This window comes from Salvia hispanica, chromosome 2, assembly GCF_029641045.1.
Source record: "Salvia hispanica isolate PSC_SH4W2 chromosome 2, Shi_PSC_v1, whole genome shotgun sequence".
NCBI lineage: Eukaryota > Viridiplantae > Streptophyta > Magnoliopsida > Lamiales > Lamiaceae > Salvia > Salvia hispanica.
Genome location: NC_142693.1, coordinates 54,571,626 through 54,586,922, shown reverse-complemented (window position 1 = coordinate 54,586,922; position 15,297 = coordinate 54,571,626). Strand labels below are relative to the sequence as shown.

The window sequence follows — 15,297 nt, the reverse complement described above, 5'->3', positions numbered from 1 at the left end:
CATAGAAACACACCCCAAGCCCCTAAAACTGCCAATATCAAGTAATGCTTTTACCATCAGTCCTACTCACCCTGCCCCACAGCCGTAGATTAGATCGCATCGCACGGTCTAAATTCAAAAATTCTGAACCCTCTCAATCCGCGTCGGCTTCCTCTCGGCCAATCAGATTGCGTCTTCTGTATATTAAATCCGCCCAATTTCGCCTTCAGACTTACACCTAACTTGGTATTCATAGCTCTACACCATAGATCTGCACTTAATTCCTCGGACCCTATCTCTAATTCCTAGCTGAATCTCCCATGGCTGCCACCGAAGATCCAGTTGTTCCGATCGAGGATGAGGCGGAGCAGCCAGCCGTCGTGGATGCTGCCATTTCCAAGGAGGAAAATCCGCCGCCGAAATCCACCAAGGCGAGGAAGGCTGCTGCTCCAAAGGAGAAGAAGGTTCCGGCGCCGAGGAAGCGCAAATCGCCCTCCCACCCTCCCTACTTCGATGTATTGAACGAATCGAATTTTTCTGATTGTTTTGTTTTTTGATTTGAATTGTGCAATTGTGGAATGAGATCTGATTTCTCCTCGGTTGCGCATGCAGATGATTAAGGAGGCGATTGTGGCGTTGAAGGAGAGGACTGGATCGAGCCAGTACGCGATTCAGAAGTTCATCGAGGAGAAGCAGAATTCGCTGCCGTTGAATTTCAGGAAGATTTTGCTGATTCAGCTCAGGAAGCTCGTCGATAATGAAAAGCTCGTGAAGGTGAAGAACTCGTACAAATTGCCGTCGGCTCGTGCTTCCAGAACCGCCGCCGCTGCCGCCACCACCACCGCGGCGCCTGCTAAGAAGAAGGCTGCTTCTTCTGCTAAGCCTAAGGCCGCGCCGAAGGCGGCTGCTGCTGCTGCGAAGGGGAAGAAGACTGCAGCGAAACCTAAGCCGAAGGCTAAAGCTGCCCCTGCGAAAACGAAGGCCGTACCTGCAGCGAAGGCTAAGCCGGTTGCCAAGTCCAAGCCTGCGGCAAAGCCAAAAGCTGCAGCTCCTGCTAAGGCGAAGGCGGCGCCGAAGAGGAAGGCGCCGGAGAAGCCTAAGACTGAGAAGAAACCGCCGGCTAAAGCGTCCAGAACTTCCGCCAGAACTACTCCGAGGAAGGCGGTTGCGGCTACTGCTGCTGCTAAGAAAGCTACGCCGGCGAAGAAGGCAGCACCGGTGAAGAAGGCGGCACCGGTGAAGAAAGCGCCGGCGAAGAGCGTGAAATCTCCGGCGAAGAAGAAAGCAGCGGCAAAGAAGGGGAAGAAGTAGAAGATGAGGGAGGGGTAGTTTCGGTAAAAGAAAGGTGTTTTGTTGTAGGGATAGTATTGTAAATTGACCTTGGTCCTTTTGCTTATAGAACGGATTCTTTTTCTTTTTTATTTTTCCCTCCCAATTTTGCAATTTTAGGGTTTTATTAAATGCAATCGGTATATATTGTCTATAATTATATCCGCCAAATTCCCGTATATTTTGTTGTTTTCAATTGCGTATTATCCTGTGAATTTTTATGGCTGATTGATAGTATTAATGGTATTTGCTGAATAGCTACTCAGCCAGGCTTGCAAAATTGCAGTGTCGGTTTTAATATGATAATTGAAGGAGTGAGAAATGTGGGATTCTATTCCAAATTTGCAAAGGCAATATAGGGTAATTTCTACGCCCTTGTATGTAAATTTGCAATCTTTCGTAGATTGCACTGGTTCCAATGAGGTTGAATATTAATTTGTACTGTAACTTGTTTTTATAAAGTCTCACCAATTAAGGATAGCGTTTCATATATCTCGATTGTTGTGGCTTTCTCTATATACATGATTGCTTTAGTTATAGAATTTATAGAAGAATAGCTTTTCAATTGAAAACTTGGCAATTCGGTGTGGACATGAGTTAAAGACCATCCGCAGCGGTGAAGAGGATGTTGTTCGTTCGTTGGTGCCGCTGAGAACGGTGCCGTCCGTCTGCTGATGGAGCTCGTCTGTCCGTGCCAGCGGTACGGCGCTGCTCTTAGCTAAGAGCACGTCCGTGCCGCTGAGCAGCCCTACGTGGCACGCCCTGATTGGCCAACGGCATAGCCGTGCAAATTCGTTTTTTTATTTTTTAAAAAAAAAAAATTCGAAATTTATCTAAAAAAATATTTTCCCACTTCCCAAAAAATTATATCCGTTTTCTACCCACTTTTAATTTATTTTTCAATTTTTTTCCCCAAAATTCACATTTTCATCTATAAATACCCCCACTTCAACACAAAAAAATCACATTCTCATCTATTATATCATCATCTACATTCTCTCATCTTTTTTCCTCATACTCTCTTATCTAAATTCCCACCACACTACACAATGTCCGGCTCCGGCGATCACCCCTCCGGCAATCGCGGTTGGAACCACGATTAGTTCGACTCCGAGGCCGGATTTAGTCCGGAAACGCAATTTACGGCCCCTCCTCAAACCCAAGGTTCGCAAGCTCCTGGTGGCTATCGTCCTTACCCGGTGCACGACCTAAACGCCTCCGGGTTCGGGTGGGCACCCGAACCCGGATCGGGAGGGAGCAACAGCTCTACTCCTACTCCTACTTTTGTTCCTACTCCTCCTGTTCGTGGCACCCGCACCCCGTACACTCCGGGTGAGATGATGGCGATGTTCAAAGCCTACTTGGCAGTCTCCGAAGATCCAGAAGTTGGCACGAACCAGACCGAGGAAACGTATTGGTGGCGCATCACTCGTCTTTACAATGAAACCCGGCCGGGGAGAACCATCTATCGCAATGATAGTATGGTTCGCAATTGCATCTTCAGATGCAACGAGGCAATCGGGAAGTTTCAGGGGATTTACCTCCAGGAAGAGCGGTCGGCGGGGAGTGGTACGAGCGAGCTCGACATCATCATTGCCGCCTTGGCGACCTACCAACAGGAGGAGTTCAAACCGTTCAAGTACCTCGATTGTTGGCAGGAGGGGCGCCTACATCCGAAGTATAAGGGCGGCATAGTTGCATCCTCCTCCAACTCCTCCAGCAAACGGTCCAGGTCGGTAGCCCTATCCGACGGCGCCTCCGATGATGTGGCTACCCAGCTTGCCGGAGCTAACTTGGGTAGCCCCGACGCTGGCCCGAGCAGTTTCCGGCCTCAAGGAGGAAGAAGGCGGCGGCCAACCGCCCCCGCCGTCGCGCCCCGACTCCATCCGCCCCCGCTCTTGCTCCCGCTCTGGCTCCCTTTGTGCCTCCTCCACCCTCGAACAACTCGTTGTGGACCCTCTTGGGCCAACTCTATTTGAACGATACGTCTAAGATGGCTCCGGAGCAACTTGCAACACATGAGCAAATGATCCGAGGTCTCAAGAGGCAATAGGGGTTAGAGGAGTAGTCTTCCACGTGTGTAATTTTTAATTTGTAGGATTTTAATTATGTATTTTTTTATTTTCTAGGATTTTAATTATGTATTTTTTATTTTTTAGTATTTTAATTATGTAATTTTTATTTTTTAGGATTTTAATTATGTAATTTTTATTTTTTAATGTATTTTTATAATGTAGAAATGTTTTTATTAATTGGAGTATTTAAATTGAATAATAGAATGGTGGGACCCTTGAGCTTGTCCTTAGCTAAGAGCACAACACCTAGGGATATAGAGATATTAGGACAAGGAGTAAAAGTGGGTTCAGACCAACCTCTGTGCTCTTAGCTAAGAGCACGGATGGGGATGCTCTAAGCCGCATTCCCTTTCTGATCTAGGGATATAGAGATGTTAGGAGATGCTGGTTTATAAGCTTGATATCCTCCTCACATTTCTTTATTGACGAAAATTATAAATCCAGCTATATAAGCTCTGGATAAATTGCAGTATTTCTTGATACCATCATATTTCTCATCTGCTAAAACTTTAGATGATGTAGATATTGCTTTCAATTATTTTAGATGCTATACATGATTAGTCTCTCAATTGGTGATATTATAATTAGAGTGTTATAGATGAATGACCCGTTTAATAAGCTAGTAATGCCTAGATATAGATACTTATAGGACTATTTCTAAGTGTTTGATATCATAGTTAACCTATTATGTCAGCCCGTTGTTTTCTCTATGGCCCATCCGAGCCCGCAATTTTTTCCTTAAAATACAAAGATATGTATCTCACAAATTTGGTCGGATAGCATTTCTACCTCATTTATTATGATTTTTAATACAAAATCCAGATAATCTACCAAACAACAACGAAAAAACCTTTATCTGAGTTTATCTTGACACGAAGCCCGCATTTTTTATCTTATTTAACAAATCTTGTTATATCTCATCTTTCTTATCAAACGAGTATAGTGTACAACTACAATTAGTTCTACAGACTACAATTGGCACATTCTTGTGAGCTTGATCATCTGTGTTGAATTCTTTTCCTGTGGTGCTGTTTCTCATTCTTAGATTTCATAAATAATCTGGAACTTGGAGTCTGTGGAATGAATAACATTGAAAGAGCAGTGTGCTAGACAAAATAGATAACACAATAAATGAATAAGAATGAAAGATTGGACACTAATTAGTGAGGATATGTGAGATCCTAACATCCAATAGAAGTTACCACTTACTTCCTCCGTCCCATAAAAATAGGGATTTCGGGGATAGCACAAGTTTAGTATAAAATTGATAAAGTTAGAGGAACGTAGAAAAAAAAATGATTGAATTATTATTAGTGGAGAATGAAACACACGTTATGAGAAAGATAAACTTGTCAAAAATGAAAGGTGACTATATTTGTAATACAAACCAAAATAGAAAAAGAAACTATTTTTATATACAAGCTATGTGTGTAATCAACAATTTATAGGCGCCTGAAATCAGGTTTAGAATACATAAGCGATCGTTTTAATAATTCCCAGATTCTTGCTAAGATATCAGATTAATAGTTAATCGAATTAAGAGTTAGTGAAATCAACATCCTAGAATTCCCTCTTTTGTCTAATTTAATCTCGTGATTTATTTAATTACTCTATATTTTCTTAGTTAAAAATCCTTTTCAAAGCCCCTACAAGATAGTATTTGGAGATCAAGCTGCAGTATTCAGTTAGTGATCAATCTTAATTTAGATATACTAGAGTAACATGTCGAATTAACAACTATTTTAGTGCTAATAAATAATGCAATCACCTAATTCGACGAGGTATGCAATGTCTTGGCCTTCAATGCACATTGCATGAAAATGTCTCCACCGATAAGGCTACCATGTAAACTAAAAATAGACACTTGCGTATCCTCTTTTTGTCATATCTCGATAGTTTAACTTAATTAGGAAGTTCTTTCGCATCCCAAACAATATGCGAAATATGTTCATTTTGCAAATAAAGAATGGATGGATCTTCTGTACCACACGATAATATTTCTCTAGACGAGCTAGTGATCGGGTAGTGCTAAACAATAACTACATTAACTTCATAAATCAAACTAAATTGACATCACATTATTAAACCCTAAAAATTTTAATACTACTAATCAACAACAAATAAATGAGCATGCTCTAATCAAAACTTCAAATTACATGTAAACACCACACCACACCACACAATCCTTAATACACATAATACACGACTATAAAATCAAATCATCCTCATCATATGAACTCATGAAGATTTTACAATAAAATTGTCAAACCCTAACTTTCTTATAAAAATATGAAAACAACAAATGGACAAACAACACATTGTGTTTTTTTTTTCACATTGTGAAATGTTGTCCACATTGTGTTTTTTTTTTCTATTTTTGCTAAATGGAGTCCACTTTCCACTAACTCATTACACTCACATTATATACTAATAAAATTTATATATAAATGTGGAACCCACGTTCCATCGACTTTTTTCACTCACTTTTCTTCACATTTCTTAAAAGCACTTAAAAGCACGTGCCGAGTCAAATGAGGACCAGCCTTTCTCATGCATTATTTTGTTACTCCGAGGGAGGAATGGGGGTAGAGATTGACCATCCCTCCAGCACTGGATTTATTGAATGGCTTCGATGATTGCTAGAAATAGATAGTGGTGGAGGATCTGTACATGGCGGCGATGGTAGCGGTGGCTCCACCGAGGGCGGACACTGGCGACGGGGAGATGAGGAATAGTATGGTGGCTGAGACAGCCAAGCAAAGAAGAAGGTGGTGGCTGAATCCTAATTTTATTTAAATTTCTGAACCAAATTAGTAAAATGAACATATATTTAGGACAAAAATGGACTTTATTCTTTAATTATAAATTAGTATTCTAATTAGGTAAAAAATTACTCCCTCTATCCGCCATTAGAAGTGTCATTTGTGTCGGCACCAATTTTAATATATATGAAGGAATGTGGAAGAGAAAAGGTAATGGAATGTGAGACCCATTTTTATATATTATGTTTTAGAATAAAATGTAAGTGAAATGAATTAGTAGAATGTGAGGTCAACTACCATTTTTATAGTAAAAGTGAACTGAAACTTCTAATGTCAGACAGACTAAAATTGGTAAACTTGGTAAACTGATACTCTTAAAAGCAGATGGACAAGGGGAGTAGTTAACTAGTGTTGACCATTAGTTATTAGTTTTGTGACGGCGCCGTCCAAAAAAGGACCATATCATTATGTTCAAGATTCAAAAATAAAAAAGTAAATATTTTTGACCAAATTCTTAAAAATTGCTATATGTATAGGACCAAAAATGGACATTAGTCTACTTTTAATTGACAATTATGAGATGCAGTACAGCATGTGTAAAAGAAATGGTCACATATGATGTTAGAGTGAGTACTTAAATGATAACTGAATGTTACGTTCCAGAGACTACTTGAAGTTGAACTTCGATTTCTATATATACGACTTCTTTTGGGTTTTCATATTTTGATATCTCTAATAACAGAAATTTAAATTCTGTAATATCAATGTCTTCTCGCATTTCTTCTAATCCACTGTCTGGAACTTCTAATACAGTTTCAAAATTGTATCATTCCAGCAAACTGACTGAGGTACTTCACATTTCAACTTGCAATAAAACTTAAAAGTTCATCTACAGCTCCCGTTTCTATTGGGAAATCATGAGCAACGATGACAGCTGAAAAAGGTAAAAAAATATGTAAAAATAGAGGGGGTCGTTGTGCATCATAAAACAATGTTTACTCGGGATTTCGAACAAAATTGTGCAGCAATAACTCACAATGTGACAGTCATTGCCATTCATTCTTCCTCACAAGAGATTGACATGATTTCATACAAGTATTTGATTAGGATTATAGAAATCTGGGCAGTCTTTAGGAATCTAAAAGATTTGCCCTAAGCTCAACACAGAGCATATAATGGATATTAATAAGAGCAAGACATATTAGATGAATTCAACCACTAATAAATTATGTGCATGACAACAGGAGTTGGCTTCAGATGTGAAAGTTTAATATATAGTTCAAAATCATGCGCGCATTCAGATATATGACTTTTGAAAGAGAACGTATGTACCTTAGTTCCAGCGACAATGGTGCCATCCAAAGGATGGGTAGCACATGCAGTAACACTTTCAGACAATGATAAATGTCTGTTTTGCTTAGGGCGGATGCTTGCTTTTTCACCACTTTGCATATCCTCACTACCAGCAACAATTTCTAGATTAGATAAAATAACTATTGCAAATCAATGAGGATTCGAAAAAGTTCATATTCTCTACTCTTAACCCTTGATAATCGCTTATAAAATGTTCCGTTTCACAATATAAATACTAGCCTATATTTATATCATAATCAGTTTGCCATCAATATTTTGGAATCACCAAAGCTATATAAGTAAGAATCAGTGCTAGTAGTAGTACAAGTTCTTTGAAATAAACATAGATTTGTTGTACTAAAATGAGATTATAGAATTGAATAACAAAATGACACCATTTTTTATGCAAAATAGAACAAATCAAATAGTTGCTACTTGAGAGGCCTAGAATTTCCGGGCTCGCTTAGATCCAACCTAAGCCACCTAGGGCTAAAAGCAGGAAAGCAAAGTCCCCTAAACCCAGAAAACAGATTAAGGAAAGAGATTTAACAAGGTTCTTACTTGTAATCCACGTGACAAGGGGACGTAGAATCTGGATAGAAATCCAGAAGATAAAGGCCATCACTGGATAGTGATCCAACTGCATAGATCTGCACATGTCCAAAAAACTAGAGCTCAAATTAATGATTACAACTGCTTGGATGATTGATAAGTGATGTCTAAATCTGAATATTCCCTAGAATGGTTACATATTTCCAACATTCTAATACAAAAACTCAATCATATCATTAAGAACACATTAGTGAGACCAAGGCGATTTTACAATATTGTAGATTGTAGGTTGTGAGACCTAAGCATAATGTAGATTGTGTATCCCGAAGTAAAATAATTAAAAAGACAAGAAACTCAAATTAACCAACTACATAAGGATCCTAAATTAGAATCAAAACACATCAGTGAGACCAAGGCGTTTTTAGACAAGTTTGCTCTGGAACATTGCTCATTATCCTCCTTCAGAGATATTGTAGATTATGTATCTTGAAGTAAAATAATCAAATCGGTTTACGACTTACCGAGTTGAAAGGAAGCCAGCATGGATTTCTCAAGTACGAAAGATTGGCGAAATCATTTGGTTCATCCCTAGTCCCTCAAATTAAGATGAATAATATACTGACATTAGTAAGGATTTTACGAATTTCTGCTAGAATGAAGTCAAATCCAGAGGACTTAGTGTACTCACAACCATGGAGGTGGAGGGCAATGAATGTGTGTCACTTGAAGCCTGTTGGTGTCCAGAACACCTGACCTAGAAAGAATTAATGATAATCATTCTTAGCAAATTGTCAAAGCTTTGGATGAAGGATGAAGGATCCCAAAGCATATGAAATTCTCACAAGGGGAAAGGGGGAAAGTGGAAGAATGTGTCTTAAAAAACACAAACTATTCAAGGTTTTTTTAGAGAATTTCCAAACAATCAAAAACTAGAAGTCGAAAGTCTTGTTTTTCCTTCGAAATTCAACATACAATTTTCTAATTCAAGTAAGTATGTTTGACACGTGAAAAACAGAAAGTATCGCTGCATATTGTAAAAGTAGAATCCACTTGTTTCCAGAATTACCATCCATCATCGAGATGAAATGCTAGTTGATAAGGGCAAGATGGATTGATGTCAATTGAGTGTATTTCCTTTGGAACAATGCTTGATTGAGCCTGCAGTCACATTAGACATGCAATCAAATTGAGTCAACAACATAGGAAGAAGAATAATTTTATTAAACCTTGAGAATTGAGTTTGAACTCATAAGAAATTATTTGTATTGAAACATGGACTGATCTAAATCAACAAAGAGTATGCTGTCTAACATCTCGACCCGCTTACATTTGCACATAAATTAGTTATAACAGAGTTGGACAAGAGCCATAGTGATGTTGCTAATGGCTAATGATCACAAATCACATATGCAAACAACCTTTTTTACACTACCAGGCAAAAAAAAAAAAAACAAGCCTTAGCAGTATTTTGTTAAAAAGTACAAGATGCCACTTCTATGCATCCAAACATTATTAATCAACCTTATCAATTTTTATTGTTGAGGTATTCGTGTTCAGCATAATTGCACGTACTTTAAAATTTTTATCTAGATAGCCTACAGATCAGAACAGGTGAACTTGTACATGTTACAGACTAGTGATTCATATTAACAATCTCCCCCTTCGACCATCAATATCATACCAAAAGAGGATTGGGTATTTACTATTAAGCTTGCTAGCAAAAAAAATAGACTCCGAATATAAAATTGCATGTTATCTTCGCATTGTTCTAGAGTGAAAAGCAAGACTTAAATAATGTAATTTGGTATTAAACAAATTGAGAAAGGATCAGCCAACTTCGGTAGAACAAACTGAGCCTGAACTCAATAAATTCCATCAGTGTCATTACCTTAAGAGGTGATATTTTCTCCAACTCAGGCGCCAACTTCACAGTTATCAAAGGAGAATGATATTCCTGCAAAGTCACTCATAACTAAGTACAGAGGGTAAAGTTTGGTACAAGAAGTTGTTTAGTACAAGAAGAATAAGAAATGTCCACCTCATCAACCAGTCTGCCATTTGTGTTAGCTAAGTTTGCATTTCTATTGGTTATAATAAATTGAAATAAATTACTCCGTACTTCTTTGAGACAATAATTTTGATTTTGGTATGTCAAGCTGCAATCTAGGTCCTAACTCAAAATTTTTACATCTCACCTAAATATCATTCATCTAATACAAACAATATCAGGGGGAGCTTTTCTAGTAACTTTTAATTTATATAAACAAGAATTACTAAACAGTTTGGTAAGAGAGAAAATAAATTCATGTTGACTTTTCTTGTTTTAGAATGTTAGTCAGGATATCAGTATGACGAGGCATAACATTAATCAACATGTATGACTTATGTGATTCTCACAAATGTAGATTTAATACTGCATTTAACCATTTAAAATTAGAAAGTCCTATGAGATATATCACATATCATTGGGGGAGAAGCCCAAAAGCATTATTACCTCTTTATGGTTTTTGAAAGTGGATAATGACTTTCCTCCACGTAGATCCCAGATAAATATACTTCCCTGCTTGCTAGCTCCAAAAACAATCTACTGATTCAACAGAAAAATGTAAGACAGATGGCATATCACTGTTGAGATGATGAGTGATGAGGAATGTTTCTTATTCATGTTTCAAGCAACAAAACTCAGATAAAACCCACCTCATTATCCCTGCTCAATTTGATGCTATTAAGCAAGCCAGTTGAATTTGTGGTGAGTTCCAAACATGGACGATCACTAACTCTTCTATCCCATATATTAATTACACCACTACTATCCGAAGCAAGCAACCTATTAATGAGGATTTGGGGACCAAAAGGTATTACGAAAATGCAAAGCGTGAATAATTCAGAAACCAAAAGCTTTATTCACGGATCTTACAATAATAACTGGATAGTAATGATGTTTAACTTAGAACTCATACATGAAACCTAAAAAAATATATTGCTGGCCCCAAAAAGGTTCCCTAAAGGCTAAAAACATATGGCACACACAAAAAATAAATTGGTCCTATATGAGACACAAAATTCACTTAATTGGAGACTATACCCATTATATAACAGCCACAAAGCAATTATTTTCTTCTTAGCAACTATTTCTGAGGACATCTACGAGTTGCATACATTTTAATATTTTATAAACAGAGTGGTGTCTAGGAAATATGATCAGACTTAAAATCTCAAGAGTTCTCAGATTGTTTTTTAGCCCCTGTCATTCTTGGTACTGAAGTTATATAATCAACAATTTAATTATCACTCCTGTCTTGTACTCCCTCTATCCCATTTTAGGAGTCCCGGTTGAGTTCGGCACGGGTTTTAAGAAATGTAAAGGAAAGTTGGTGAAAAAAGATAGTGGAATGTGGGTCCTACTTTTTTATATTAGTTTTATAATAAAATGTGAGTGAAAAAATGTTTGTGGAATGTGGGACCTAATACCATTTATGGAATATTTCAATCGGGACTCCTAAAGTGGGACACCCAAAAATGGTAAACCAGGACTCCTAAAGTGGGACGGAGGGAGTATTAGACCTAAACTTTTATTACAGAGGTGTATGCTCTATAAAATATGTTTCTAAAAAGCTTTGACATTTTCATGGTATTAATTATTCCAATACATATTTACAATATTGAGATTTCGTGTTTCTTGCAACAACTACTTGATTGTAATGCATAGAGAATCGCCTATGATTTTTAAGAACGTGAAATCAAAGTCCAAACAAGATCGAGTCTTCATAGACCTCGAATTGTCATCAGATGAAAAGGCAATATCAGAAAAGCCTTTGTGGACATTTAACCCATGGACAGTGATATTGGGTCTCTTCTTCAGTACCTGCATAAGCAAATACAAGATAAAGACATTCACTTGCAGAAGCAAGTTGTATATCAACATTCAAGTATGCAAGGCTACAAATGTGCTGCACTTCAGGTTTCTCAAGCATAGTAGCCTTAAAAGTCGCCTCTATCAGACCTAATATCTTATTTAACTTCAATATTGTTAAAAACAAGTTAGTTCTTTTTAGTAAAATCACTCCTTGACATGAACAGATGAACTCAACAAGTAACGAATGTATTCATATGTTTTTTTGCTTTTTTTTCTTAATGTGATAGGAAAACTCACAGCTACCACTTGTGGACATGTTCACACTCACACCCAATGATGTTTTATGTTGAACTTTTTTTGCAATAATTCAAATTTTCTATTTATTCATTTATTGGCAACTTCTATCACGCTTTCCAGGGAGAATAAAATGATTACTTTTCATTCAAAAACAGCTACTATATGGATTTTCACATAATAAAGCTGAAAATGATACTTACTTCAACAGGTTCAGATGAGATGTAACCAATATCATAAATATGAATCTCACTGCTTCTCATTGATGTACACGCAATCTGGAATGGCCAAAATATGATAAAGTAAGAGGGTAAAGAAATAACAGAAAAATGCAGGGGTCAATAGAATAAAATATAGAACTTTTGCTAGGCTTGCCAAAAAGAACGAAAATCAAAAAAAAGGACAACATGCTTCAAATTTATTGGATTTTCTCAAACAGAAAACCGATAATTGCTTATTTGACCAATGGAGATATGATATATGAAATAGACAGAAAATGAAAAGCAAAGTCAAAGAAAAGGTGTCTTTTCGTGACAAAACTTCACAAGAGAACGGAATGAAGAATCATTCAATGATTCAACAACTGCTAACCACAAAATAACAAGCATGTGGATTTTGTCATCACTTCAGTAAGGAGGTAGCTATCAGAAAGGGTTCATATGATATGATACGGGAAATTATCAACGAAATAGGTTTAAACATGAAAGTTCACAACTAACAAGAAAGACAAAAAGAACACCGAACTACCTTTCCCATTGCAGAATGAAGAAAATTTTACCTCATCTTGATTAGCAAGGTTCCACTTAACAACATCAATTTGTTGAGATGTAGAAATGTGCAGCAACTGCTTATCTTCATCTTCTTTCGAATCTTAAGGATGTATAAGACAAAAAGAACAAACAAAACAAAACAGCTCAATAAGGGATGTCTGTAGTTTATATGGTACAAAAAGGTACAAACCAAACCATATACCAAAAAGCAAGAGCTTACTTAAAGGGAGTTATAATAATAAATATGAGCACTCTACAACAAACAGTCAAGTTCTTCTACAACATTCTACACTCTTAAATAAAACACATCGCACAACTTAGAGCAACTTAAGTTTTACCGCCCTTCATTTCATGGCTAACCTAATCCTTACTGCTAGGTGTAAAACACTAAAAACAAAATGTAGATTTTCCTTGAAGCTAAAAAAATCTAACATTTTTGCAACACTGTGATTTTGTTTGAGGTCTAAGATGGAATATTCTCAATTTTCATCCGGATTAAGTGATAGTTTGTTCGAGAATAGAGGCCAAGGTACATAAAGCCATTAAGTATTTTTGTCCCCAGAATGTGTTATTCTATTGTAGTATTTTCTATGTGCTCAGGCTGGTGCAATTCATACCTCATAGTTATTTATTAGAACCTAGAAGATGTGAGAAGTTACGTAGATTCACCTATGATCATAACTAATTAAAAGAAGAAGTCAAAACCATTGGGCACCAAATGGTCAGCAAAACTTTGAATAAAGACATAGTACATAAATCTGACTAATATGACTTTTTACCTGCACTACGTATATTGTCAAAGTCATGAACAGTTAAGCAACCTGATTTTGTTACTGATGCCAAGTACACACCCTGACAAAACATGGAAGCATTATTGATTAGTCCAATAATGCTAATAGAAAAACAACAAAATCTTCCATATAAACATAAACATTATCACACTGTGCAATTTTATGCTTCAAAGCATCCACTTGCTACTGTGAGACAAGAATCCATCATGCAGAATAGAAGAGTGAAGTTAGCTTTGGAATCAACACGTTCGCTGCTTTTTTAAGCTTAACCCTGGAACAATAGAATGTCATTTACATGTTCCGATAGAAGGATATAACATTAGATAAAAGTGGCATTGTCATGTAAAGTTGCTGCTAAAACCTAAAAGAGCATGCCAGCTAACATTAAGGGTCGTGGCATTTAGCGAACAATACAACTAACTAATTTCTCCAGCAATTTTGTTTGGCTCAAGACCACGAAACTTCGCTCATGGAGAATATTGACATTTTTAGTTGACAAGTCATATTGCAGTCAATGGAATGTTTTCCTGTTATCAAGTAGTATGACATTGTATTTCTCTATGTTTAGTTACAATAAAATGTTAAAAACCTGTGAAAGTGTGAAGCTAATTATGTTCTAAAGTGATAAAAGTGAGATCATAGTTTATATGAGAATACTATTTCATCATTCAGTAAGTTATTAATCAACAAACAAGCATCCCAAGCTCACCTTTGAGTCAAACTCAACTGATGAAATACCTTGCCTGAAAATGAATAAATAGATATATCATAAATAAATATATAGATTAAATAAAAACATATTTTCAGATGTTACAGGAAAGGAGAAGTCTTTATTTCTGCAGATCGACCTTGCACTAGAGTAATCACCCATTCCAGCGTTCATAAACCAAGAAGCCTGTCAAAAAGAGGAATTACAGATATTCACGGTCAATGTAACTTCATTTTTTACAATCATATCAAAATAAGACATAGTAAAAATCAGTAAATGAGTTCATAAAAATTCATACGTGCGTCTGGCAAGGCTCCCCATTGACATGATAATTATGAGGAAATGCTCCTTTCTTTTTTGTAATTGCCCCATCAATTTTTCACCCCAAAAAAAGGAGTTAATTCGAGCATTTGCAACTGTATTAAAATTTGGGGAAAAACAATAAGAAGCAGCAATAACCTTAGAATATGAATCAATTATAAGAGTAGAGATATAATGGCGATAATTGGGATCCGCTCTTCCGTTTAATTCCACGAGACTTCTCTTCCATGGGCACCTGAATTCCACCCACGGCTTCACAAATTAAAATTGAAATAGCAGTAACAGTAATAGAAGAGATATTATATGAGGTTGATGATCAATTTTGTTTAAGGAGGATTTACCGTTTCACCGACTTCGTTTTGTCGAAAAGCGTAGTTGCTGAAGGGTCTAAGAATTTGTCCATGAATTCGAGCACACAAGGTTTGATCTTTACCGACTGCTGTGATGTGACTGAGAATTTACTTATCCCATTTCCCGCCCAAATTTGTTGTGCAGATTGGTGTTGG

General features: G+C 37.0%; 2 protein-coding genes across 5 annotated transcripts; one reads left to right on the top strand and one right to left on the bottom strand.

Moving 5' to 3' along the window:
* Positions 1–220: 220 nt before the first annotated feature.
* LOC125206589 (uncharacterized) lies at positions 221–1,400 on the top strand. The gene is made up of 2 exons (XM_048106110.2): positions 221–494; positions 592–1,400. The coding sequence occupies exons 1-2, from the start codon at positions 300–302 to the stop codon at positions 1,288–1,290; spliced, it is 894 nt and encodes a 297-aa protein (XP_047962067.1). The 5' UTR covers positions 221–299; the 3' UTR covers positions 1,291–1,400.
* Positions 1,401–5,565: 4,165 nt separating this feature from the next.
* Positions 5,566–15,297, bottom strand: LOC125210142 (Transducin/WD40 repeat-like superfamily protein). 4 transcript variants are annotated; one of them, XM_048109725.2, is made up of 18 exons: positions 15,133–15,297; positions 14,930–15,026; positions 14,769–14,822; positions 14,610–14,656; positions 14,471–14,504; positions 13,750–13,822; positions 12,979–13,070; positions 12,404–12,478; positions 11,824–11,915; positions 10,748–10,877; positions 10,545–10,634; positions 9,939–10,004; positions 9,117–9,208; positions 8,742–8,804; positions 8,572–8,638; positions 8,060–8,148; positions 7,478–7,604; positions 5,566–6,165 (listed from the first exon to the last, which is right to left on the bottom strand). In XM_048109725.2, the coding sequence occupies exons 1-18, from the start codon at positions 15,192–15,194 to the stop codon at positions 5,947–5,949; spliced, it is 1,569 nt and encodes a 522-aa protein (XP_047965682.1). In that variant the 5' UTR covers positions 15,195–15,297; the 3' UTR covers positions 5,566–5,946. The 4 variants fall into 4 exon arrangements, with proteins under 4 accessions (XP_047965682.1, XP_047965675.1, XP_047965689.1 ...); XM_048109718.2 differs by having other exon boundaries at positions 5,572–6,165; positions 8,739–8,804; positions 15,133–15,296; XM_048109732.2 differs by lacking the exon at positions 5,566–6,165 and adding an exon at positions 6,816–7,079 and having other exon boundaries at positions 8,739–8,804; positions 15,133–15,294.